At 36.6% G+C, this 26,171-nt stretch overlaps 3 protein-coding genes across 10 annotated transcripts in view; 2 read left to right on the top strand and 1 right to left on the bottom strand.

Moving 5' to 3' along the window:
- The window catches only part of yki (Transcriptional coactivator yki), a 240,933-nt gene extending 221,960 nt beyond the window's left edge, over nucleotides 1-18,973 (top strand). For 2 of the 8 annotated variants that reach the window (XM_067132386.1, XM_067132382.1), the window contains 3 exons: nucleotides 347-710; nucleotides 2,732-2,817; nucleotides 3,174-6,716. In XM_067132386.1, the coding sequence (XP_066988487.1) occupies nucleotides 347-710; nucleotides 2,732-2,817; nucleotides 3,174-3,254 (531 nt within the window). In that variant the 3' untranslated portion in view covers nucleotides 3,255-6,716. Of the gene's footprint in view, nucleotides 1-346; nucleotides 711-2,728; nucleotides 2,818-3,173; nucleotides 6,717-17,461 lie in introns of those variants that run through there. The other 6 variants (XM_067132380.1, XM_067132385.1, XM_067132388.1 and 3 more) reach the window with 5 other exon arrangements.
- LOC136855401 (serine dehydratase-like) overlaps nucleotides 16,326-26,171 on the bottom strand; it is a 28,416-nt gene continuing 18,570 nt past the window's right edge. Inside the window, exons 7-8 of the mRNA XM_067132389.1 lie at nucleotides 24,236-24,360; nucleotides 16,326-16,848 (exon numbers count right to left, since the gene is read on the bottom strand). Coding sequence (XP_066988490.1) covers nucleotides 16,661-16,848; nucleotides 24,236-24,360 — 313 coding nt within the window. The 3' untranslated portion in view covers nucleotides 16,326-16,660. The remainder of the gene's footprint in view (nucleotides 16,849-24,235; nucleotides 24,361-26,171) is intronic.
- Nucleotides 17,464-26,171, top strand: part of nompB (intraflagellar transport protein 88-like protein nompB) — a 73,131-nt gene continuing 64,423 nt past the window's right edge. Inside the window, exon 1 of the mRNA XM_067132378.1 lies at nucleotides 17,464-17,557. The gene's annotated coding sequence lies outside the window, so the exon portion shown is untranslated. The remainder of the gene's footprint in view (nucleotides 17,558-26,171) is intronic.

Here is a 26,171-nt window from a genome sequence, read left to right on the forward strand (position 1 = left end):
TATATACATACATACATACATACATACATACATACATACATACTTACATACATACACAGGCAGTCCCCGGTTATTGGCGGACTTGGTTACTGACGCTTGTCTAGTGATGACGATAACTGGATTTTCGGCGCTGATCCCCACTTATCGTCAGTGGATATCAGCGCCACTAACCAGGGATCAACGCTATTATCGCTGAGTTTCAGTTATCGTCACGCTGTCGGGGATGGAACCCCCGGCGATAACAGGGGACTGTCTCTTGTATGCATATGTATAGAATTACCGTCTTGTGATGTCTCCTTTAAAGCTATTAATAATAATATAAATGACACTTTATCCTTTATCTCAGGAACAGTCATTACGGATGAGTCTACGGGAGGAGGCTGGTCAACAACAGTTGCAGCAGACAGCACAAAACACACAGCAGCAGTCGACTCCTACTTCACAGCAGCAACAGCCACAGCCACAGCAGGCACAAGGTAGTGACCTGGTGTTGAACAATGCTGCACTGACTTTACCCTCGGCTCCTCAGCCTGTGGCCCCTGTTACGTCTGTGACGACTGCTGCCGACCCCTTCATCGCCACCACTGACTTCCATTCCCGACAGGAGTCGGCAGATAGTGGACTAGGCCTAGGGACCAACTACTCCCTCCCTCACACCCCAGAAGATTTTCTAGCATCTATGGAGGATGTTGAGATCACACCATCAGATGGTTGGTTTGGCAGTGTTTGATGTTCATCCCTCATCCTCCTCCTCCTCCTCCTCCTCCTCCTCATTCCCATGATCCTCCATGATGTGAAGTGCTTGCCTTAATGCCCTTCAAACAAACTCCCACTCCTTTCTTAGCAATTACCTGTGAATGTTCTCCTGGGCATTGTTGTTTTGCAGTTAACATGTGTGCATAACTACAAAGTTTGTCTTGCGTGTTGTTGAAGCGTGCTTCGTTTTACTGCTTATAATTAAAAAATGTGGCCTTTGATTTTTCTAAAATGGTGGAAGTCTTGTAATTGTGTAACACATGTAGTGTTGTTACAGTATTAGTAGTCTTTCGTAGTACTGTAATCAGATTTGGTTGTAGCTTTTTTGCTGGTGGGTTGTATCTTTGCAATTAGATCCCTTTAGTAGGTGTTCTTGTGCATGTTGGATGTCTTTCCTTGCAAAATAATGAAGAAGCCCTTTGGATTTAACTGCAGCAGTTGTTGGAATAAAATCTTTGGAATCTTTGTCATCGTGGACTAAGAATTACTGAAGGAGCTGTGTGTGAGTCTGGTAAAAATTAGATTTAGTGCAAAACTAATACAGTTTATTATTACAGTTGTTGTTTTGATTTAAGTATAAATTTATTGAGAATTTTACTGTCTAAGGTTTGATTACTGATGCTTTGTAGTGCTAATAGCAGTAGTGTAATGAGGTTTTTAAATGACATACAGTATAGTAATTTTAATTGTTTGTAAGATTATAACTTGCACCATGGAATTTATGCAATTTTACCCATTTTTATGTAGTGTATATTGATTATTTAGGAAATACACTGTATACTTTATATAGATTATGTACAAAATATACACTGCATATGCTTATAATCAGCCTTACTATAAATATAATCACCCTTACTATAAATATGTTACTCATAATGGTTGACCATCTTGAGTAACAGATTGTAATGTAAGTATACTGCACTATATAATATTTCAGATAGTATCACTTCTTTTTAATTATCTAGGAAATTTTATAATTTTTCTAATATGTAACCTTTATGTTACAAAACATTTAAGGTATTTTCTTCTGTTTGTTCCCATCTATTTTATTTCATGACAGTAAGGTCTGTCAATGAAAAGGGTAGATTACAGGATAAACATGCATTGAATGTTTATAGTTGCACTTATTTTTAAAGATTAGCAGGTAGGGTAAATTATACAGTCGACCCCTGGTATTCATCAGATATGGGTATCAAGGAGACTTTAAACTGTGGTTTCTAACTATCAGAGGAATACTGCTTTTGCTAAACAGCTCATATGTACTCAGGCACTTTTATAATGGCACTGTTGTTTAGATTCCTCGTTGTTGTTAGCAGTTGATATTAATATCTTCCACTCTTGTACAGTGTATGGTAATTCTCTTTCCATCACATTTCTGAGAGTTCCCTAATGATGTCATATATTGCCTTTTACTGGGCTGTCCAGTTTTTGAGATTGTCACACATTGTTATTTTTCTTTTGTTGCCTATAACAGTAGACAGATTAAAACACCAGTTAATGAGGTTATTAAATTAGTTTCATGAATAACCCACTTTGATTTTTGAGGTATATAAATAGTAAGCAATCATTTGTAATAAATTGATCATATGAAAGCCAGGGGTTGACTGAGTATGTGTCTGCATCAAGGTTTGAGACTAACATTTCAACAAGAATATTGCAGATAAATGCATATTATCCCCCTTTCTTAAATCTACTATAGAAACTTTGGCAGAGTAAATGTTGATTTTCTTCTCTCTAAATGAAAGTTCTTTGTGCTTTATAGAATGCAAATATCCTTGTGCCCCAGCTCTTATACTTAATTTACCTAATATAACTTAAGGTAATCTAGGGGAATTTAGAAGTTATTTTAGCCCACAATTGCAATGCTCACATGTAATTTGTGGCAGGTAGTGAAGTCCTAAATTTGGTTCATAGGTGTTGTGTTGCTTTTTGGTATTGTAGAAAATACATTTGTTCTGTTCTTATTTTTCAGCAGAGATGAAGACTTCCCCTGCTAACAATATACTAGAGGCACCAGAGCTTGAATCCATGGACTCTGAAGACCTTGTTCCAACAATACAGGTATTAAATATTCTTTTTTACCAGATTGTTTAATTTATTTTTTGTCAATATAGACCACATCTGAAATAGTACCACTTGTGGTGTTGTTTTATAAAAACATGGTAGCTAGGTGTAGATTGTTTTTTTTATGTTTAGAAGTATAGTTTGTGAATAAAGGGGGAAGTGCACATAGTAAAGTACGTTTCACTATGTAAGTTGTTTTATAATTGGTATTAGTCATTATGTAACTGATATATTTGTGGAATAGGGTTTAAGTAATGTAAACTAAGTACAGTATCTTTATTTGTTGTATTATTCTATAACCATAGAAAAGCAGAAGAGTAGTATACTAATTCATATAATTATTTGTTTTTCAGCTAAATGATGATTTATCTACAGACTTCTTAAATGACATGTTGGAGACGTCTAAGATAGACAATATTCACACGTGGCTTTAAGTAATGAAATGTGAATTGGGTGGAAAAATGAGCTTATTATAAATTCTAGTGAAGAGACATATGCCTGGATAAATATTGTATGTACATGAAACTTCATTTAATGAGTCAAGTTTGGTTTCTTGGTTTCTGGTTAAAAATATGCACTGCATCTCAGTAAGGCAAAAGGTATTTCTTTGTCTATGTGGGTAGACAAAAAATACCCTTATTTTATAAACAAGCCTTAGAAGAAATGCAGTCACTCAACTTAGTAAATCAGTTGCAAAATTGACTTGTTTGTAAAGAAGTCCATATTTTGTAGAATGTGAAAGTGCAAAATTGGTTTCATGAACCGGAATATGATTTCTTGGAGGATTCAATGGAAAGTGAAAGTGATGTTTGAAAATCCATTGGATTTGCTTTTTCTTTATAAAGGTTGGATGTTTAAAAATTTTGATGAATGAAAGATTTGCAATACCAGGTAGTGGATTCTGCACAATGGTCTTCACTAGTAAAAAAATATATATACATATATTATATATAGAAGTTATAATAAAAGTGCACTGAAGCCTTATAGTGATTAAGGGGAAGTTTCAGCAAAAGACTGTTCAACACTTTATTAATTGTGGCTTCGCAATATCTTGGGATGCCCTGTTTTCTGTATGTGATGGTTTAGTGCCTACTGACTATAGTTGTACTCTGACTTGAGTGGAGAGTTCTTAACTAATGAAATCTCCTGCTATAGGAAATAAGTTATGATTAGTGATGTCCTCCAGAAGTGCATCACACACGCATTTAGGATGATGTCTTTTACTCGGAGGTTTATCTTACACCTCTGTCCTCTCCATACATTAGTGATTACAACCAATTGTACCGTCCAATTCTGCCTTCATCAGTGAAATATTTCCCGTCTTGATCTTGTTACAGTATGTATTTATTGATGATCAATTTTCATGTAAATAGTTGGAAGTTATTGTATATCGTAATTAAAAAAGTTACACTAGAAAGGCATTAATTTTTTATTTCTTTAATTGACAGAGGCAGCTGTTCTCAAAGTGAATGTTAATTACTGCCCCATACAATGTGGGGAGTCTTTTGATCCTTGTTTGAATGCACTCAGTGCTCCTTTTATTTGCGACACAGTGGAGCATTCTGTTGTTTGCATTTTATTTTGTTGAATTGTTTTCATTATGTTGGCTGTTATGCTCCATTACATCTGTGGCTACCCTAGTTCCTGTTGAGTGATCAATATGAAGCAAAGGTTGAGCTTTGGCCTCTAAGGCTTAGTTGTTAACTCTGTGCATGTATAAAGAGGCCACAGTACACTTGTTTCATAGTTCATCTTCCATTATTGTGATAGCAAATGCACAGTCGTTACTGTAGGATGATAATTTGTAAACCATAAATATGCATGTAATATATACAGTTAAGTTTGAAATAACTGTGTTCATTTGCAAAGGATTATTAAATATAATACAATATAGCCATTGTTTATAAGTCTGTAATAGTACAGTACAATGAGAATTACTTAGGGCTGAAAGTCTAAACTCATAGTGCAGTACAGTACTGCAGTTTTATAAATTCTAAATCAAACAAGATGATGGATAAGGTGGACGGCTTTAAGTGTGGTTTTAAAATTTGATTTTATTTCAATTTTATTTTATGTCAAAATGTATTCTGGAAAAAATAGGTATTCACTATAAGATTATTATGTGCCTTACAAATGAAAAAGTGTCTTAAAATATGGAAGGCAATTCTAAGTAACAGTACCAGGAACCAAGGTGATAGCCAGTGAGTTATCTAGCCTTAGTGAACAATGAATGTACTTAAATAACAACATTAAAGCTAGGTAATTGAGTCCTTTAAGCAACAATACTTCACCAAATTTGATGTACCTGTGGGTGATTTTTCAATGTAATTAGCAGGTGTATGGATTCGTCACCTTGCTATGGATGCCAGCTGGTACAAAGGATGAACAAAAGATGTTTTAATGTGGAAATGATTTCCTCGGGGACATGCTCTGTATCCTGAGAGATACCCTGGTCATATCAACAGTATTTCAGATCCCCACATCCATCTACAGTCTGCTCAAGTGATTTATTGGATGTTCCAAGTGCCTTTGTCTGCAGCTGTTTAGTGACCATCTCTTGCTTCTTCCTGGGCAGTATGGCTTGTCAAAGGTCTTGAGCCCAGGTTGTATGAGCATTAGCTAGGCCATTGTTGCCTGACCTAGGTCTTTAAAAAGAGGTCACTTTGGCAGCTCCCAGGCCACAAGTTGAATGTGGCAGTAGGTTTAAGATTCATGTTAAATATTAAGTGAACAAACACTGAGAGTGTATTTTCACACTTAGTGTTTGTTCTTATATTATCAATAATAATGTTATTATTACTACTATTGCTCCAGTAGACATGAATTTTTATTATATCAGGAAATGTACATGTTAATTTTTTTATGTTAATAGTATGGTGTCTTTTGTGATATACATCTAGCATGCAATGTTTTTTAGTTTGTCTTATAGTGGCCATATTTGTTAGTTTTACATTGTGTAGTTAGACTCAGCAGCAAGGCTCTTTGTTTTTTCAATCTTTTTAATGTGGTGAAGGGTTCCTAGTGTAGAATAATTAAAATATGGATTTCCAATATTCATAAAGTTTCGTAGAGGAAGCATTCAGTGGTAAAGTTTTATACTAATAGATTTAAGAAATGCTCCCAAGATTAATACTTGAGAGTTGTCTTGGGCTGTCCTTCCCAATCTTTCTTGCACAAGTTTATGAAGTTCAGTTAACCCTGCATACCTCAGAATAGTAATGCTATTAGTACAATGGAAAAAAGTAAGGAATAAAGTTAATCATTTCTACTACAAAAAATTGCTGCTATAGTTTATGATAATGCTGCATTGCTGTTTTTTTGAGGTCTTGTCTTTCCATGATCCAGGGGTTAGTAATTTCATAGACTATAATCAATGTTGCCTTGCTTTATAAGGTTCTATCTCAGTCCTAACAATATTTTTTCACTGTATAGTTTTATGTGGGACTGGAATGGGAGTATAACCCATGAAATTGGATAGAAGCTAAGCAGTGTCTTTTGAAATATGTGAGATTGGGTTACCATTGCTAGCTGGTCACCCTTTCTTTGTCATGTCGTATCAGCACACCATGTACATCTATCCTCTTGCTAGGAATGGTTTAACTTAATCCTCAGAAATGGACATTGCTTGCTTCAATCCTGAACTATGGTATTAGCTTATAGCTCACATTGAATGGGTCACTGCCACTTGCAGCAAAAGGGGGAGCCGATGATTTCTCTTGACAGTACTCATAATCCCTTAACAATTATTAGTTTCTTTTCCCCAATAAACTGCTCTCACTTTTGCTGTACTTGCAAGTGTTCCTTTAGTGCTTTTATGCAGATGGGGAATGAAGAACCCCATGAAATTAAGTGTATGCTGAAGCAAATGTAAATAAATTTTATCTTTAAATGATAAAGGACTTTTGCATATATACCAGTTTAAGATACCTTTACTCCATACAGCATAAATGTTCAAATAGACACAGGAAAAAATACATCATATACTTTTAAATCTGTCATAATCATTATAGAATGCAGTTTGTGGGTGTCGGCACAGGAAGTGTTTGAACATTTTGTCGATTCTTACTACACATAAATGCAATGTTAAATAAGTAAGCATCATTATTATACCTTGAAAGATGGAATACAGTAATTGTTTCCATGATTTAAGAATTATGGATTAATTATGGAAGCTCTTCCCTGAAATATAAAAGAATTGACCAAACAAGAATTGTCTGACCTGCTTTGTATAGCTCAAACATGAGGTTTATATAAGTTAAACTTATAGCCTTTCAGTATAATATGGCCTTTTAGATGTGATGGCTGAGGATAGGAAAGAAGTTGTCATCATTAACAAATTCAGTTCTTTATATTTCAACTATATTCATTTCTTTTGAAATAAGGGTGGCCTCAGTGGACACCAAATTATGAGTGGTCTGCCTTTGCTCTAAATACAGAGTCCTTAATAAAATTCTGGTGCAAAATGATGTACAGTGTTTCTGAAACACTCCATAAATTTGCACTATACAACACTGGCTGCACATACTTTATTTTTATATACAATAATATGGAATTATTTTTACCTTGTTCAACAAGTAAGTACTTGTAATGCACAAGTCTAAAGACTGTATCCCTGCAGATTTGTTTATTGTGGCACATTTTTCTTTATACAAGGACACACTTACAGACCTCTAATTAGAACAAATATACTCTGCATACAGTATCAAATAATTTGTGCTATATTCCTTAAATGCTAAACCTAACCAATTATCTCATGAATCCAGTGCTTAATTTATTTTTCGTATCATCCTCCCACTCTTACTACTGCAACTACTACTTCCACATGTGTTTCATTGGTAAATTAGGATTAATCTGGCAAACTGTAATGATGAAATCTTGTGACATAAAAGCTAAAGGGTTGAGAAAAGAAGGAGGGATAGTTACTTAATTGTGATGATTAATATATTACAGTAGCTTTATAAGATTCCAAAAAATTTACAAGTCATCCATGATGTAGGTTGAAGATTTTGACTAAATCTATAAGGAAACTTCAGAACACAGTCATAGTTCAACTTCATAGCCTGCCTGTGGGGCTGTGAGGTGATTTTTTCATATATTCCATACCAACAATAAACTTCCCACAAACTGTACTTGGTTATGCACCTAGGGATGTTGTGAAGTACAGAATATAAAGGCCAATTTGTTTCCTATTAAAGTTCTTGTTGAGATCTTGATATCGTTATTTAACACACTGTTCAAGTTGCCACAAATGAGGTTTTGGTACAAATAATAAAATTCACATACAAAGCAGTGGGTAGTGGAAGCTCTTGAGTTTTACATCTTGTGCTGGTTCAGGTCCCACTAGGGAAGGGAGAGCTACTTCATTAATTAATTTGACCCATTCATATTCAAGGCCTTCCAAATAAAACTTTTCAAAAAATGTTAGGAAATTGAGAAATGAAGAGGCCATTGAGGTTAGTTAAAATGTTTCTGGTGGATATGACCAACAGTATGTTTTGTGTTTAGAAGGACAACTTGCCTGCAGTGGGGGTTACAGCTCCAGGCAGTATTCCAGTAACCAAAAGTTAAGAAGTAAAATCCTTGTCACTCAAGGATGCAAATCAGGAATGTTCAGAGTGCTCTACTAAAGCAACACAAGAGCCCTTAGCATAAATTCATTAGTAATTACATTAGTGTGAATTTTGGAAATAAATATCACACTAAAAATCTTATTTAAATTTTCTTTTTTTTCATACAAACATATTGCATTTATGTAGCCCACATTTGGTTTCATGGAATGTGTCAGACATAAAGTCTTTAGTCTGACAGATAAGAGGAGAACAGAATGGCGTACATGTCCTTGGATTGATAGATCCACAACAGCCACAATTGCCTCGCCTTTTGTGTAATGTGGAATGCCATCCATGAGTTCAACGGAACTGGGTGAAGGTCGCTTGTTGTATGAGTGATGTAGCAGTATAAAAATAGTGTTGTTTTATAAAGTTTAGTTTCTTCACAAACTCATCACTAATACTGTATACACCCTGATTCACAATTTAGGAGGGAGATTTGAGTTACTGAATGCCCTAGAATATTAATTGTGGCCTGCATGATTTGCAGCAAGTTTTTAGGGAATGAGAAAGGTGAAGGTCTCATTAGGGAGAAGACCATCACCATCAAGGCAAAGTTGCCAATAGCTGCAGAAGTTTAATTCTCCTAAGTAAGTTTAATAGGAAGGGGAATGATAAAGGGTTGGTGAAAAAGAGGATGAAGGTTTCCCAAAGGCCTCCCAAATGGTAAAACCTGCATTCGCTGCTACTGCTGGTCCAGAAGATAGGCTTCCATTCATTATTCTTTTACATTTCTTGGTTAGAAGATGGTAAATTATGATGACACGAAGGCTATGCGTGAAAACTAAAGACATAAAGAAAGCTCAGTTTGTCAATAGAAACCACACCTTCCCAGCCTTGTCCTCTAGTCTGTTGTCGTTATCCTTAAGGATAACTTTGGGTTTTGTTTCTTTAAATCTGTCTCTTGGAGTGGCCTTTTGAAAGAAACAGTCGAGATGTCATAAGATACAAAATAACTGCTCCCACTGGGTCTAGGAGAAAGTATTCTTCATCTCTGGTGTAGGAAGCAAGAAGAAAGAATTGCAAAGGGTGATGAGTAGTAGTCCTGATTGCTTGAAGTGTGTGTCCTCAGTTAAGGCCAGTTCCTTAATGCTCAGAAGCCTTGCCAAGACCCTGGATGATTGTTTGAAGGAGGCTTCACTGCTGGATCTTAAACTGAAGAATCTTTCTTTCGTTTTTTGCTTCTCTGATGTTGGTTAGCAAGATTTTGAGCTGTTATAGTTACCCATATTATGGGCTGACTACCATTAGTATGTTAGTCACAGCTGACATCATAATGTCAGCTGTGAATGACTTACTAATGGTAGTCACCCCATAGTATGGGTGACTATAACACTCAAAATCTTGCTAACCAACATCATAGATGCAAAAAACCGAAGAAGGACTCTAGTTTAAGATCCAGCAGTGAAGCCTCCTTCAAACAATCATCCAGGGGCTTGGCAAGGCTTTTGAGCACAAGGAAAGATCTGAACTTAGAGATTGAGAGAACTTCTGCGGGACCTCCCCATAAATTCAGGATAGGTATTAATCTTCATTGAATAACTCACATCTAGCCTGCAAAACTTTTGAAAGAGAGCTGGCCTGTAGCCCTTGATTGTTGAGACTAATGTCTTACAACATCTAAAAAGCAAAAGGAAAGGTCTTATAGAAGGATAGTGGAATCAATTGGTTTAATGCATCTTTTACTACACTTACTACACAACTCTCTCCACTTAGCTTGGTAGAGGTTGATGGATAAATTGCTGCAAGGTATGGTGATAACTTTGGCTGCTTCCATTGAAAGCCCTGTACTGCTTGGGTTTTGCTGGGTTACCTCTACGAAGCAGCACCATTTCTGTGCTCCTCGGGACTCTCTGAAAGTGTAGCTGGTGAAATATTGATTATCAACAGGCATGAAATCTAAGAGCCACTGCTACTGTAACCAAAGTGGGTCTGTGAAAGTCACTGTCAGGTTCTTGAAGGCTAAAAGCTTCTCCTGAACCTTCTTGAAGGTTTTCCCAAGGATGCATGCCAAGCTGATTGGTTTGGCTTGGCAAAGTAACATATTAGAAGCTTTAGATTGAGTCTTGTTGCAAACCGAACTGCTAATGGCGTTTTCCAATGTCACCAAAGTATAATTCAGATCTCTGGGTGTAGTAACCATTGAGAGAGAAGACATGCTTCACTCTGCTGAGGCTGTTCATGACCATATTATGCTTTCCTAGGATGAACCTGAGAGTTATGTCAGCATTGTTGGCCTCTGCAAGGACACCGACTTCAAATCTTGTGCCTATCTGATTCTTCAGGTAAACCACTTTCCTTGAGTGTTGGATATCTTACTTGCTATCTTGCCCTTTACAAACTGAGTGAAGGTTTGGAGATGTAGAAGGTGACTCTTGACTCTGGGAAGTTGTGCTGATCCTTGTCTTGCAGAGACCAAGTTCCCATTGTCTTGTGGTTCATTGGTACTCTGTTAGGTTTGGTTGTCAACCTCAGTTTGACACATCTGTGATTGCTAATATATTCAGAGAGAGAGAACAGCAGCAGCAGCAGCAGCAGAACTCCAACCAACAAATGCCTTGAATCTCTCTACACGTTTCTTCAGCCAACATCTTTCAACCTTGGATGACATTATCAAGGATCTTGATATTGATAATGTCATCCCAGGTTGAAAGATGTTGGCCGAAGAAACGTGTTCATAGGGACTTGAAAAGGTTGAACTTGAAACCCTGGTGAGTTGTCTAGTTCCTCCTCTATCACCAAGTCAAGCACTAACCTCACCCCTTTTTCCAATGCCTGGAACCTCTATGAATCCCAACTGTGGGTGCTGAAGCAAAATGGAAGTGATGCAAATAGGGGTCTTGTCTCTGGAGATGGAAGTCTGTAGCCATCCCTGATGACTTCCACAACCCAGGGCTCTGCTTCTAACTGTAGCCACAGTCTCCAGAATTTTGTATCTAGAAATGAGGCTCTACAGGGAGAAGAGGCATCATTGAAGGAATAACACCCTAATTTCTTTCTAGTCCCATTAGCAGTATACTTTGCCATAGACCATCTGCCTCTCTTGAGCTAGAAGGGTGATTACTCCCTCTGTGTTGGAGTTGGCCCTTTGGGGTTAAAATGAAAGGCTCTCATAGATGATGTTCAGGGAGTTCTCTGATGACTGCTGTTCTGGTACAGTAATATCGATAACCTCTGATTCCTCCTGTAAGGAGTGTGGAAGTGTGACCTGACTGTTGAGGTTCCTTCATGATTCTTGTTGTTGAGATCGAGTCTAAGTTGGTGGAGAGCTCCTGGACCAGGTCTTCTGAAGCCAGAAGTGGTCCTAAGAAATCTGAGCTGGAGATCAGTTTGGTTAGAGAAGATGGAGGTTGAAGTCCCTCATCAGAAATTCAGTCTTCTTTTAGCCATATTACTAGGAATGACTTATTTTAGTGATGTCAATGACCTATGAAGTGATCCCAGCAGCCTCTTAATAATTAAGTAATGTCTATACTTGATACATCACATCTCAGTACTTGTCTACGCCTTGTTTACCTTATGCTGAAGCTTGCCTCAACCCTCATTGGTGAAAAACTGGGTGCAGAGATTCAGTTTTCCTGCAGCATGCCTTGCTGTTATTGTCTGACACCTCTGGCTGTATCATTCCCATAGCCCATTGGGGGAAAGTGATTGTGGACTGCTGGTTTATGGAAGCAGATCATCAAGCCTGGTCTCTGGTTGCAGTGGTATGAATTCGGTTACTCCTGGGAGTAGATACAGGTGCTGTTGCATAAGCTGGAGAGCAGATAACAACTGCTTCTTTAATTGGCATGTAACTCTCCTCTGGAGGAAGGGAAGTTCTACTGGTTGGACAGCAGGAAGCTTTTGCTCAACCATGATATATGATAATGGATATTCGTTGACTGCTACCAGTGAAGAATAAAATCCTGCTATAGGCTGAGATACCAAAGTTGACAGTTCTGAAACTGAAGAAGAGGATTCACTATATCTACTGGGCCAAAGACCAGTCTTGCTATGTAGAACGCAGTAGTTTAGGTGAGCATGCTTGTCAATCACTTTACATAAGAAATATGGTCCCAATTCCAAATAAACACTGTACACCCGACAGGGTTTATCAGGCAATTCTTTATAAACTTTTGTCAATATCTTGTAGCAAGATTAAAAAGTTGAAAGTAAAACCAAGCAATACAGTACAAAAATTATTGCAGTGGAAACATCAGCAGCTTGTTAAAGCATGCGCAAAGGTGGATTGTAACATTATATAAATATAAGATATTCAAGAATATAAATGCAAAACAGTTGAGAAAACTGTACATGTTATTGAAGCAATTACTATATATGTGGAAAATACATGAAGGAAGCCTTAAGAAAACACTAAAACTAATAATAACAACTGTAAAAGATGGCAACCCAGAGGAATGAATTCAGCAAAAATTGACTCCTGTTAAGGCTTACAATCCTTTAAATGACCATCCAGAGAAATATGAAAATGAAAAGATCGAAAGTGAAAATGAAATAGGAGTAACAATTAAGGATAAAGAGTGAAAGCTCTTGCTTAGCTGATGACATTATTTTAACACAAGAAGAAATGAGATAGTCACCTCCTGTGGACCTAAGTTTCCAAGTACCATATCATCCCTTTTATGGCAAAATGATGAATGTGCATTTTTTCCAATTATTTGAGGTAACCTCATTTACAGTGATTTTTTCATTGACTTAATTTCAGCAAAGTAACAAGTCTCCCTCTCACCATTCAGGATTGCCCATCCCACCAATCAGGATGCATTTTGAGAGACAAACTTTTATTATTATTACTAAGATGAACCCTATTCAGATAGAACAATCCCACGGGGGCCATTGACTTGAAATTCAGGCGTACAAAAAGTATGGTGTTCATTTGAAAGAAGAAGCAGAAGGTAATACAAAATACAGAAAGAAGAGATCAGTTATTAGAAAAGAAAATATAAATTAACAATTTAATAAATGAATAGCTAAAAATGTAAGTAAATTAGCAAAATACAAGGAGAATTGTTTTAGTGTAGTAATGCATTGTATCTTTGCTTGAACTTTTAAGGTTCTAATTGCACAACATCCTTAGGGAGACTGTTCCACAGTCCAGTGATGTGAGGAATAAAGGACCTCTGGAACTGAGAAGTTCGACAGCGAGTCACATTTATGTACGGCATATTGTTGCTGCTGTTCAGCAAATCTGGTCACTCTCAGGAAAAGAGGATTAAGGATCAATTGTGAGTGTGAAAAATCTGTTAAAATACAACTTATGAAAAACTGACAAACGAGACATCCACTGATGGTCCAAGTCATAACTGCTAATACAAGGAAATAGAAACCTACCACCATGAACCACTCTGTCTGAAAGAGACAAATCTCTGGCAAGCCGACACCCACAATGGAGAACAGTATTTTAGTTAAGGAAGGGCATTTTACCTAAAACAGGTTACATTGATTGTACTACTGTTATAAATATATGAGGCCTTACGTATAATTCCTAACTTCCATGCAACATTTGCTGACACTTGCATTAGATGTTTTTCAAAAGTAAGATGTAAGTCAAAAGTTACAGCAAGTGTAGTTGAAGCTTCAGACTCATTCATCAGAGTCCCATCCACATTATGAAGTGGAGGATGGGTTTGAAAATCTGTACAAGATCTACTAATCAATAGCGTTTTTGTTTTGCTAGAGTTCAGCCTCACACCCCACCTACTCCAGTCACTACATCATTCACTAATCCGCTCCATGTTATGATTGAAACTAAGGGCGGGTTCATTTTCTGTAAGTGAAGACTTTACTACACTCACAAGTGTTGCTTCATCAACACACTGAATACCCGATGGAACTCCAGACTCTGAAAGTTGTAGTTTGCTAAAGATCCCATCAGCAGCAACTCTTTGCTGCCTACTTGTAAGAAAATCTTGAAGCAATCCTAAAACATCCACCAACTCCAAAATTCTGAAGTTTATAAATAAGTGCCTTGCGATTTACACTAAAATCTATATGAATTACTCTGTGCTCAAAACCCTTATCAAGGTTCTCTTGCAAATGGCATCTCAGATCTAGAAGAGCGTCACAGTTACCTAACTGCCTCCTACATACATTTTGACTATCAGCTAACAGTCCTTTGGATTCCACATATTTGTGTAGTGGCTTAAGAATAAATTTTTCTGCAACTTTGGGGAGAACAGGGAGAATGGAAATTGACCTTTAGTTACTGCAGTAAGCAGATATGCCACTCTTTGGAACAGGCACCGTATTAAGAAGCTTGCGCTTGTCCGTAAAGATACTACGTTGACATAAAAATCTATAGAATCTACTAGTCTTGGGAGACAACCCACTGGGAACCTTTTTAAAAAACAAAGGGAGGAAAACATCAGGATCTTCTCCACCTTAGCTTTCAGGATTATCAAAAATTTTCGTAACATCCTTATAGCGAAATGCAAATTTTGTAAGTATAGGTTCAGGATTACAAGCATCAGGGAGAGGGATATCCTTAGCTGGCTGCTTAGCTTCAAAAGCTTGATGAAGTATTTCAGCCTTTTCTTAGGGGCCAGTAACCAATCTACCATCATCTCTTAGTAGTGGTGGAATGTAAGACGAGCCTGACCCAAAGCCAGATGATGCCAATTTGGTCCACCACAGAGGAGACTAAGTAATTCCTTCAAGTTTCCTGTTTAAGAAATTATTGTAATTTCTCTCAGCTATATCCACAACTGCAAAAGCATGGACATGGAGCAGGAACATTAACTTACACTCACCAAAAAAATTCATGTCACCAAAAATACCTAAATGCAAACCAGCTAACTAATTAAACCAATGATTATCGTAGCAAAATAAAGCAGTAACTAGCAAACAATGACCAGACTCCACAACTGGAAAAGTATAGAGAAAATAATTTACAAAGCAGTACTGTGTTAAAATGAATAGGCACAAATCTCATGATTACAGCAGTTGATGAGAGAGAGAAGAGAACCTCACTACTGGGAGCTGGTAAAGGAAATTCTGAAAATTTTTCACTTATGTTAGATCTCCAGTGGTGGAAAAAATGAGAAACGAGTAATAAGCATAATCCAAAACCAAGGAAAACAAGTCTGGACGAACTGAGCTGTGGGTGGGTCAACAAGTGGCCAGTATGGAACCTAAAAGAAGTGGATACACTGGCGCAATTTCCTGAAGGGCTTAATTCTTCCTTCTACTAGTTGTGTTGTGTTTAGGACGGATGCATAAATAGACTATATAAAAGAATTAGGTTTGTATGGAAAAAATAAAGTTCCTGACTTCAGTTTGTAAAGCATAAGTGGCTGTTTGCTTCCAGAACCATTTCATGCAATACTAGTCTCTCTTTATAATTACAGTACAGTACTTTGATGGCTGTCATACCAAGATATACACACTGTCTCTTTATGTCAGTCTACAAAAAAAAAAAAAACTACTGAGGAATCCTAATATGGTTTTCATTAGCTAAGCCTCATTCATTTCTGTAATGTATGTCCACATACATATATGTGGACATATATACGTGCATATATTTATATGTGCACAACTGCTGTACATGTGTAATGTAATATCAATAGTCACTATATAATAGTGATGACAAGTGAGACTTCCCTAGTATATCCTGGAGACTTGAAATAAACTGTACGTATCTATGTTTGGCAAGTTGGAAGTTTCCATCTAGCTTCAGACTTATTAACAATTTGGCAATATACTGAGAGATTACATGATGTTCTCAACTATTCTTTCATATAAAGTAGCCTCTCAGATTACCACATGCTCCAGAATCTGGTCTTTTGTTAAGTAATAGAGGCCCTGTAATACAGCCTACACTTGATCATTTGTAAGATATCCCACAGTTAACAGTAATTCCACATGCAGTAGTTTCCTCCTTAAAATAAACTACACTTAACAATCAATTCAAGAGATTTATTCAAAAATACATTGTGTAAAAAGGTAGCCTGTAAGAAAAATCATCTAATTATTTAGCTGATAAGTACAGGGGTTTGATAAATTGATGTCTGATAAGTTTACAAATGGCCTATAAATTTTATATCAACAAAATACTAAAATCTGGAAGATTTCAACTACTAATAGTACAATGTTTTTATTACCAAGATTGTGCATATGATAGTTGATATTGTAAATAATCAAAGCAACACTTCTTTATGAAATGCATGCAAAAATGTAAAAATATTGGAATCAGTTGAAAATGACTTCGGTTTCTCTGTCCATATTCACCCCTATAAATTAAATTTTTCTTTCCAATCCTCTAACAGTTGCAGTGTTACTGCACTGCCACCACAGACGATAAAAACAACAGGTCCTTCTTTTGGCAGGAGGCCATCTGCTATAAGTTTTTGTATTACTCCACTATATCCAGCGGCCAGGGCTGCACCACAAGCAGGTTGGACCATAATGCGATGATCATCTGTGAAGATAGGTACCTTTAGTGATGATGGTTCAGAGCTTAATGAATCCATACAGTACATAGAATTAAATAAGTATTATGACTGATTAAACTTACTCAAACTGGCCTGCTCTTCTTGCCTCACTTTACATTATAATCTCACTACAGAAGTTATGAAAAAAGAGAGAGTAATGCATCAATACATGCATAAGTGGATTCCAATACGAAATTGCAAGGTGAGAATGAAATCAATATCTGCTGTTATTACCAAAATTTCCATATATATTTTCTGTTTAAAAGTTTATAAAAAACCTTACCCTTTCTTTTGTTTATTTGGTATTCCAGAATTCAATTCTGTGTAATACACCTATATAACTGATCAAAAACATTTGTTTTTCACGTCTCATATACACTAACTCAAGTTCTAGCCTGTCAGCATTTTACTTGTGGTCACCAAAAAATTGAGAAAAGCTGAAAATAAATGTAAAAAGTCACTTACAGTCTATGCAAGAAACTCCTTCTACGCTCTAAAGAGGCAGGGAAAATTGCCGTATAAGAAGAGACATTTAGTGCTGTAGATGTTTGTTGAAGGTTACTTGACTAATGGTACTATTCTATTTCCAATTCATTTCAGGAGTATTTCTGAAGGCCCATCAACCAGCTTTTCCTTGCATATAAGAAGAAATTAAATAATGTTGTCCTTGTACCAAATGGTAGATTACAGCAAACTGTGAGTATTACAATACAAATTGCATTCTTCTAGTGCTCGCTAAGGTGGCAGACATACTTAGGCTGCTCGAGTCTAATCCTGTTATTTCTTATGGGGAAAATTCATTTGGTTTAAGGACAGATCGGTAAAAGTACAGGTTTCTGGAATGGATTAAGTGTCTCACTCTCAATCGAGATATGATTGTTATATTAATTTCTTGCTTGTATTCCTAATTATGTTTATTTCTGTATATTGTACTCAGGGCTGCGTATATGTAACAGTCTTAAAAACATGGGTGTGAAAACTGATGATTTTTTTTTTTACTTTATTGCTCTCCCAGAATAAAAATGTACATAGGCAGAAATATTGGCAGACTTGTTGTACACGCTGTATTTAGCCCCATTACTACATCTGGGCATTAGGCAACCCAGAAGTGTAGGCTTCCGACAATTTCCATTTCCGTAATGAATTTTACTGATGGGACCATTTTATTTGATTTGCCAAAGAATGCATTTAAATTTTGTTCCCTGTCCAAGTAAATATCATGTCAGCATTATACCTGAACATATTACATTATGCTGTATGATTTTGTTTAATATTTTACTTTCAAAAACTTCTATATACAAATTGTTTAAAACTGTAGATGAAATTAGGTTAATCGTTGCCACAGCAAAATTTTGCTTGTAAAACTTTCCGTTGAATTTAGATTAGCATTCATTTACACATTTTAATAAATGTCATTAAAGTGTTCTTGGAAAATGGTGTATCCAATTGTCTGCTATCTAAGGTATCATATAAAACTTTTAGCAGATCTTCAATAGATACTTTTGTGAATATTGTTGCCAAATCAAAACGCAGTCCTGGACTCACTATTGATTTGTATGTTTAATTTATTTATGAAGTTTGCATTGTTCTTTATGTTGGGATCAGAAATGTTAATGGCACAAACCAAATGGGTTTAGAATGTCAACAAGATATTTTGCTAAACTGTATAAAGCAGAAAGAGTTGAGCTGATAATTGGCGTAGCTGGAAAGTTTTTGAATTTTTATTTCCCCATACAAATACAGTAACGATGGAGAGGTCACATAAAACCAGTTTATCAGGTTTTCATTTCTTTTAAATATTTATTGAACTTTTTAATAATAATTATTGTTCGCATTGTGTATGGACTTTTTGTTTAGTTTTATGTGTGTGTTTTCATAAATCAGAAGAGTTAATTTTTTTCTATATAACCTCACTTGTTTCAAATTTCTAGTGCACAAGATTTGTCATTATTCGTCATGTGTATATTTTTATCACTTTTCAATTCATTGATGGCTACCAAGAATCATTTGGAAACATTTGGTGTACCTGGATATTTTCATATTACTGTTGACTATTAGCTTGATTATGTTTACGTCTTCACCAGCAAAGATAATATACTTTTCCGAATTGCACAGTCCTTTAGTTATATCCACAGTGTTCACTGTACTGGAGGACAAAGTGAGTTCATCCCATAGCCTGAGGCAGAAGTCGTTTTCCATTTATATGTGATCGAAATGTTGATGGCACTTTCATCCTTGGCGGTGGTGGTCCAGGGCCTTCTTTGTATCAGCAAATTCGTCGTATTGTCATGTTTTCATTTAAGATCTTTTCATTCAGATGGTACTGATGATTCACAATAGTCTCTTTTTCTTGTAACTTCTACCAATAGATTATTTTCCATTACCATGATGTAGATGTGTTTTCCCCTATACTTCGTTGAACATTATTGCAAGGGTCATCAACTTTCGACATAGATTTTGCTATCATTGTTCTTGGAATTTTATCCTGACATTCACGAAGAAACAGCAGGTGTGCGTAGGCTTTTGGGGGTTGAGTGAGGGCACATGCAAAATCTTTAACAACATCTTCCAAGATGGAAAAAGGAGCACAGGAAGACTGGAAGACGTGCGTGGTATCCACCGAAAGTGAAAATCTTTATACCATGCGATATATATATATATGCAATATGCCACAGGGAAAAATGAAACTCTTGGTACAGATCCTTACCGATTAGTATCTATAAGTCATCTTCAACAGGACTGATATAAAGTGGTAAAAGTTACGACGTTACCTTACAATGAACAGAGACAGCTAGAAAACAAATACTGTATTTTACACCCGAGACCTCACTTGCAGGTTGGTCTCTCCTCAACGAAGTGTATTGGCGATTGTCACTGCCTCTCGTCCGTTAATAGGAAGGTTGGAATGACTTGCGCTTGTTAACTCCCGGGTTTGTAGCAAAACTCAGGAATCGTCACTCTTACGAGAGATATTAGCTTTCGTTTCCTTTCTCAGGGATCTTATGGTGGTCTCGACAAGAGGCCTTTATGCCCAGTGTGAGCGGCGAACCCTCAAATTAAGTTACCGAGCAGGACCCAATCTCTTATGTCAAGAGTGTTGGCGCCTCTTGCATGTATAAACAAACACAGAAGCAGGTGTTTTGAAACATCTACATTTTCTGTGGAAAAACATTTCTCGTGAGGTACTAAGAATGCTTAAGGCTGGCGTTGAATGGCAGAGTGATAGCTTCTGCCCGTTTTTCCTTAATACCCGTGTGGAGCAGCAGCTCAGCTCAAATATTTGTTGGACTGGGCGTATATGCAAGGTGGCTGCTCAATCAAGCATCAAGTCTTAGGGCTTTGGTGACTAAGATTTGATGCCCTCTGCCCTTCCTTTTAAGAAGGTGGCGGGGGACGGGGCCCAATAGAGCTAAATTCAGATCCCAAGATATAGCTGCCTTTCGACTTGTGCAGTCATTATGGCGGTGGCACTTGGTTCTCTGCTCTTTTCCTTACTCGATGGAGGCTCTTGACCCTCTCTTGGCTACAGGGTCCTACAGCTCTTGTCATCAAATCCCAATGCCAAACGAGCAGGAGATTACAGGAGTCATCGCTCCTCTTGCTCACTTTCATGACTGGGACCATGACATTTTTGGATGAGTTTTTCAACGTCTAGTCTGTTGACGGAGACGACCTCCCACCTAAGAAGTGAGTACTGCCTTTTCATAGGACCAAATATTAAGATTTTAAAGCAATAATTATATACCCAAAGCCTTTTACTAACCACTCCTTTGTCCCCGAGGCCGAAGAAAGACGTACTTGGTTATGGCAAGGGCCCCGTTAATCACCAATTAACTACCTTGTTAGTATTCTAAACAACTGTCTCCAGCGTGTGTGCAGGATACTTTACATAAAAGGCTGTGTTTTGTATACTATGGAAAAATGCAAAATTTGCATATTTCTGCTTTCTGTAATCTAATGGTTTAATAATTTTCCAAAAAAAGGAGTATAAAAACAAAGAACTTTGAATAAGCCACTGTATTTCAACTTAATATATATATATATATATATATATATATATATATATATATATATATATATATATATATATATATATATATATATATATGTTATATAAACTTTTTACTCACAACAGGACCAAAGTTCATAAAAGAAGTTGGAACCTAAGTACTACAAACCTGAGGGTGCTCCCAGGCAGGTGCCTAGCGCCCAGCTACCAGCAAATTTTACCCAACTTCCTAACCCATCAGCGTTTGAATTGTTAACATTTCATTCGACTTTCCCCTTCACTGTGAGATATGATGGAAATGAACACATGGGAACGTGTTTCACAGAAATAAATTTCTGACTCACAGCCATGAAAGACAGAAATGGGGGATCAAAATACATATTAGATACTAAAAGAGACAGTGCTTGGATTGAGTTCATTTCACCTCAGACCAGCATTCTCTGCTTCATAAGTAGGAATTCGGGGGAAGAAGTAGTGTTGGCCCCAAGCGGGCTGGCAAGTTTTCACTGGGACTCCACATTTATTCGACCAAAATCACGGCCTAAAGAGTAGAATTTACTGACACTGTCAGACCTTAGAGTATCCCGAAACTGTCAGCCTTTGTTGAGCTCATTTGCCATGTCACGTTTCTAGACTTGCAGGGCTGGCCTGATTGGTTTCTCCTTAATTCAGAGGTGAATACTGGAGCAAGGTAATTTAATGACGTTGGGACCAAGGTGATAGACTACTCGCATATAGTTGATAAAAATTAAAAGCAGAAAACAACACAGCTAGGACTGAAGAACCTCAAGCACTATACATGTACTATCCATGTAGTATGCCATACAAAGATACTAGGGAGTAAACCCATGTAGGGCAACCAATAGCAGATGCCACTCTTGTCCTCTGGTATTTAGATTTCTCTGTCAACCGAATAATGTATTTTTGGAGTGTACTTCTGCACAAGGCCTTAGGCTCAAATCACCCATGTTCAACTGATACAGGAGCCTTCCGCTCATCTCCAACTGTGTCTATCCTAGCAGAGGCAGGCCAGCTGCCTCTAAAATATTACAGAGATCTAATTACTTTAAGAAGAGGCTTATCCCTTCAAGCAGGCACATCTCCTGCATCAAATAAATTTCTCAATCAAAATACAAATAATAAACCCAAATCAAAACTCATTTACTAAAACTAATCATCTATTGAATTTTACATAACATGATACCCAAATTTACCCAAGAAATAAATCCGGTCACACCATGGACACTAAAAGGGCAAAACTATGCACATGTTATCATATCTTTCAAAGAAATATATGTCCAACACAGAAATGTACCATCGCATGCCATGGAACACATAAGACGGAAGGGTAATCCCTTCATAATCTACACAGATGGATCCAAAAATGAAGCTGGGAGGCTCATCAGTCTATTCAAGTGATAAAACTATCCAAATGGGCCTTCCTCTAATATCATCAGTATTTACAGCAGAATTAACAGCCATACAATTGGCTCTCAAGATTATAACAAAAAAAGGAATTCCTTCAGCACTCATATTGAGCGAAAGGACTCGAGGAGTGCAATTGAAGCTTAATAGGATCATTTAAAATCAAAATAATCACCTTGTCCAAAATATACAACGGGAAATACATCAGTTAATTACAAACGGCCTTCAAATTCAAATTTGTTGGATCCCAGCCCATGTAGGCATTGAGGGTAATGAGAAAGCAGATAAAGCTGCAAAATTGGCTTGTACAATCCCCTAACTACTATGCGTGAAAGCACCCATATCAGACTGGAAGTATCAGTTAAACCTTAATTTATAGGATTGCAAATGATTGGACAAATATACCCCACAAAACAAACTAAAACAAATTAAGAAACAGAAGTTAAAAATGGCATTCTTCTACCCAAAAGCAAAGAATCAATGAGGTTATTTTAACAAGACCTCAGAATAGACACTCCAGACTCACACATGGTCATCTGATGTCAACTCCGCACACAAAACCCAATAACTTAGAAAGTTGTAACATCCCAGTAACAATCAAACACATCTTGATTGACTGTCCCAGATGGCATCATGAAAGAAAAGACTTATTTACAAAAATAAATCAATAAAGGATATTCTAGAAGGTAATAACTTTTCAGTGTAAATATCATTATCTTCTAAACAAATTAAATTGATAAGTAAAATATAATCTCCCCCCTCCTTTTTTCTCTCTCGATTGTTTTTTTCTAATTCCCCTCCCCCTTTTTTATTATTTATTTATTTAGTTAACTACTTAATTTTTTTATGTACTCTTTCCCCATTCTTTTCCCAGCCCGAGAAGAACCCTAAAAGAGTTCAGAGGTCTGGTTAAACAAATCATTTATAACTAACTAACTCAACTGATACTGACTAGTATCCTACATTACATGGAGCCATTGAGGTCATCTCTGGATCTTTTGTATCTACTACCAAAATATGCACCAGTGGTAGCTCCAGGCCGGTTGAATGTCAATTTTTTTTTTACATTCGTCGATACAATACTCTTCACTGGGGCTTTGATGGTCATAACACGTGACCAGTAAAAATACCTTAGCAGCCGAAGTACTTGGAGGATGGTTCTTGGGTGCGATATCATTTTAAATGCCAATGTCTTCATCAGGGAGGGTGTTGAACACACTTTAATGAGTTCACACTTCCATTGCCATTGCCATGAAGAATATGGTACACTAATGTAAACATTAGTAGTAAAATGAGTCTTTAGTAAAAGATGCAAGATTTATATTTATGTGATTTAAGTGGAAGCAATTCCAGCACAAAAAGTGTTGGACAGATACCTCATTAAGCGATGATGACACTATATGTACATACAAAAAAAAAAAAAAACCCATGACGGTGACGAAGGTGGTAGGGGAAATCTGCCCATTAAGTTAATCAAGAGGTGACCCAACAACTGACAGGATATGACTGACCACACAAAGGGTGAATTTCCCAGAGCACAATTATTGCTAAGACTGGAGTTACCACTTAAGTGGGAATATGGCATGGTTACAAGAATTTGCTGCAGGATAGTGGTTCCAGCTAAGAGGAAGAATACTATTGTGTGGTGAATAACTCAAGTACCATGTATATGGGAATTAAGTATTTCAATTTCTAGTGAAACTAATTCATAATAATGAATGTATTGCACAAAACAAGGCTTCATGTCAAACATCTAAAATGTTAAACTGAGACTATATGTAACTACATAACATTTTCTTTCTTGTTAAATTAGCCAGCTGTGTATGAAAAGTATTGAAGTTTAAGTTTGAGCCAAAAGATAAATATTTTTGAATTTTTATGACAAATATTGAACATTTTCAAGTAGCAACAATAACCATTTGAAAATTTTAAAAGCTTACCTGCAAATCTTAAGCATGCTTCTACAGCATCTTTATCAGAAATAACGTGAGATGAAATGTTGATTCCTTTCTTAAGTTCAAATACACCTTGAGTCACACACAGGGCTCCCAAGCACTGGGCAATACTGAAAGACATGGAAAATTAATGGAAAAGAAAATAAAATTTGGTAACTGCATATTGTGATTGAAAGACAAGATGAACTTCTGAGCTTTACTGAAGAATCGAGGCATAAAAAGTATAAATAAGAAAGTAAATCGGTGAAAAGAAGTGTAAAATGTAAAGTATTGGTGAGAAGAAAACAGCAGCCACCCTTTTCCTTGTTAAAACCAACATAAATTAAAAGAGAGATCACAGGAGCTTGTGCCTCTCAAATTAAAAGAGAGATCACAGGAGCTTGTGTCTCTCACTGTCTGTATTTATGAGGTATGTTTAACAACTGCCCTTGACAAGTGATGTACGTCAGAGACAAAAAGTTCTTACTGTCAGTAATTATGGTTAAAGATCAGCTTTCTCAAGGATCGGGAATAAGGCCCCAGAATCGTGTTTCAAACTGGTCCTAAGAAATTCTGTAATGAAAGTATTTAAACTTTTGTAAATGTTATTTTGTGTGTTTTCAACTTAAGATGTTTTTCCCTCTGCCTTTCATTTTTACCAACTGGTTTAGTTAGTTCTACAGTTACTCTCGTGACATAATAGCATACTTTCTCATTTCAATTTGTTGAACTATGTAGAGGAATGGGAAGATAATGTTCTTCTGTGTTCAGGGAGAGCTTCGGAGATATGTGAAGTCTGTTACTTTAGAAATATTTTTGTGTGTTAAGTAAAATATCTCCAGGAACCACATGTATGTGGAATATAAAGAATACAACTACTGTCTCCCTCCTGCTTAAAGAAGGTGCATTGAGAGTTAAAAACTATTTTACATGAAGACTCTGCCTTACCAACATAATGCTTTGAGAGTTAAAAGCTATTTTACATGAAGACTCTGCCCTTACTAGCATAATTGTTTGTGAGGTCTGTGAATATTTCTTTGTTTGGTGTATTTTCAAAATAATCTGGCAATCAGTGGTGACTGTGAAAAGTACCTACTAACTGAGGAGCCGAGACATTGCTTCATAAACCTAAGCAGTGATTCAGCATATGTAAAGCATGAGGATTTTACATTGTTTGCGATTTTTACTTCAGTTCCAGAAATATGAACCTATATTTCTGATGAGAATGCACTCATCTTAGTCACTTTGATTGGTCTCATTCATATTTGCTTCATCTTGCCAAGACAGCCAATAGTGCTCCATCTAGTAGTTCTCCGTAGGGGGTTAGTGCCGTCAGTACACCTCACGAGGTGCACTTTAGGCATTACTTAAGGCTCTTTGCAGTGTCCCTTCGGCCCCGAGCTGCAACCCCTTTCATTCCTTTTAGTACTGTACCACCATTTATATTCTCTCTCTTCCATCTTGCTGTCCACCCTCTCCTAACACTTGTTTCATAATGCAGTTGCGAGGTTTTCCTCCTGTTACACCTTTCAAGCCTTTCTTCTCTCAATTTCCCTTTCAGCGCTGAATGTCCTCTTAGGTCCCAGTGCTTGGCCTTGGCCTAAATTCTGTATTCCATTACATTCCATCTGGTAGTTAAATAACTGAGAACAATTTTCAAGATTTCTTTTGTCCTGTGATCCTTGGCTACGTTTCTTAATATCGGACATTTTGTAAATAAAGAGATTTTACATTAATAAACCCAAAAATATTTTAAATTTTCTTTTCTTTCAGTCTGTCATTTTCTGCAGAGCCAGAGGTCAGTTTTATATTGCAAACTTTCAGTGAGGAATGGTCAGGGTAATTATTTTTAGTAAAGTTCTCTAAAAGTTAGTAACCTTTAAATTCATTTTTAAAATCAAATTGCAGAAGTATTCATAAAAATATGAAATTTATTCATGGA

The sequence above is a fragment of the Macrobrachium rosenbergii genome, chromosome 31 (assembly GCF_040412425.1).
Source record: "Macrobrachium rosenbergii isolate ZJJX-2024 chromosome 31, ASM4041242v1, whole genome shotgun sequence".
Lineage (NCBI taxonomy): Eukaryota > Metazoa > Arthropoda > Malacostraca > Decapoda > Palaemonidae > Macrobrachium > Macrobrachium rosenbergii.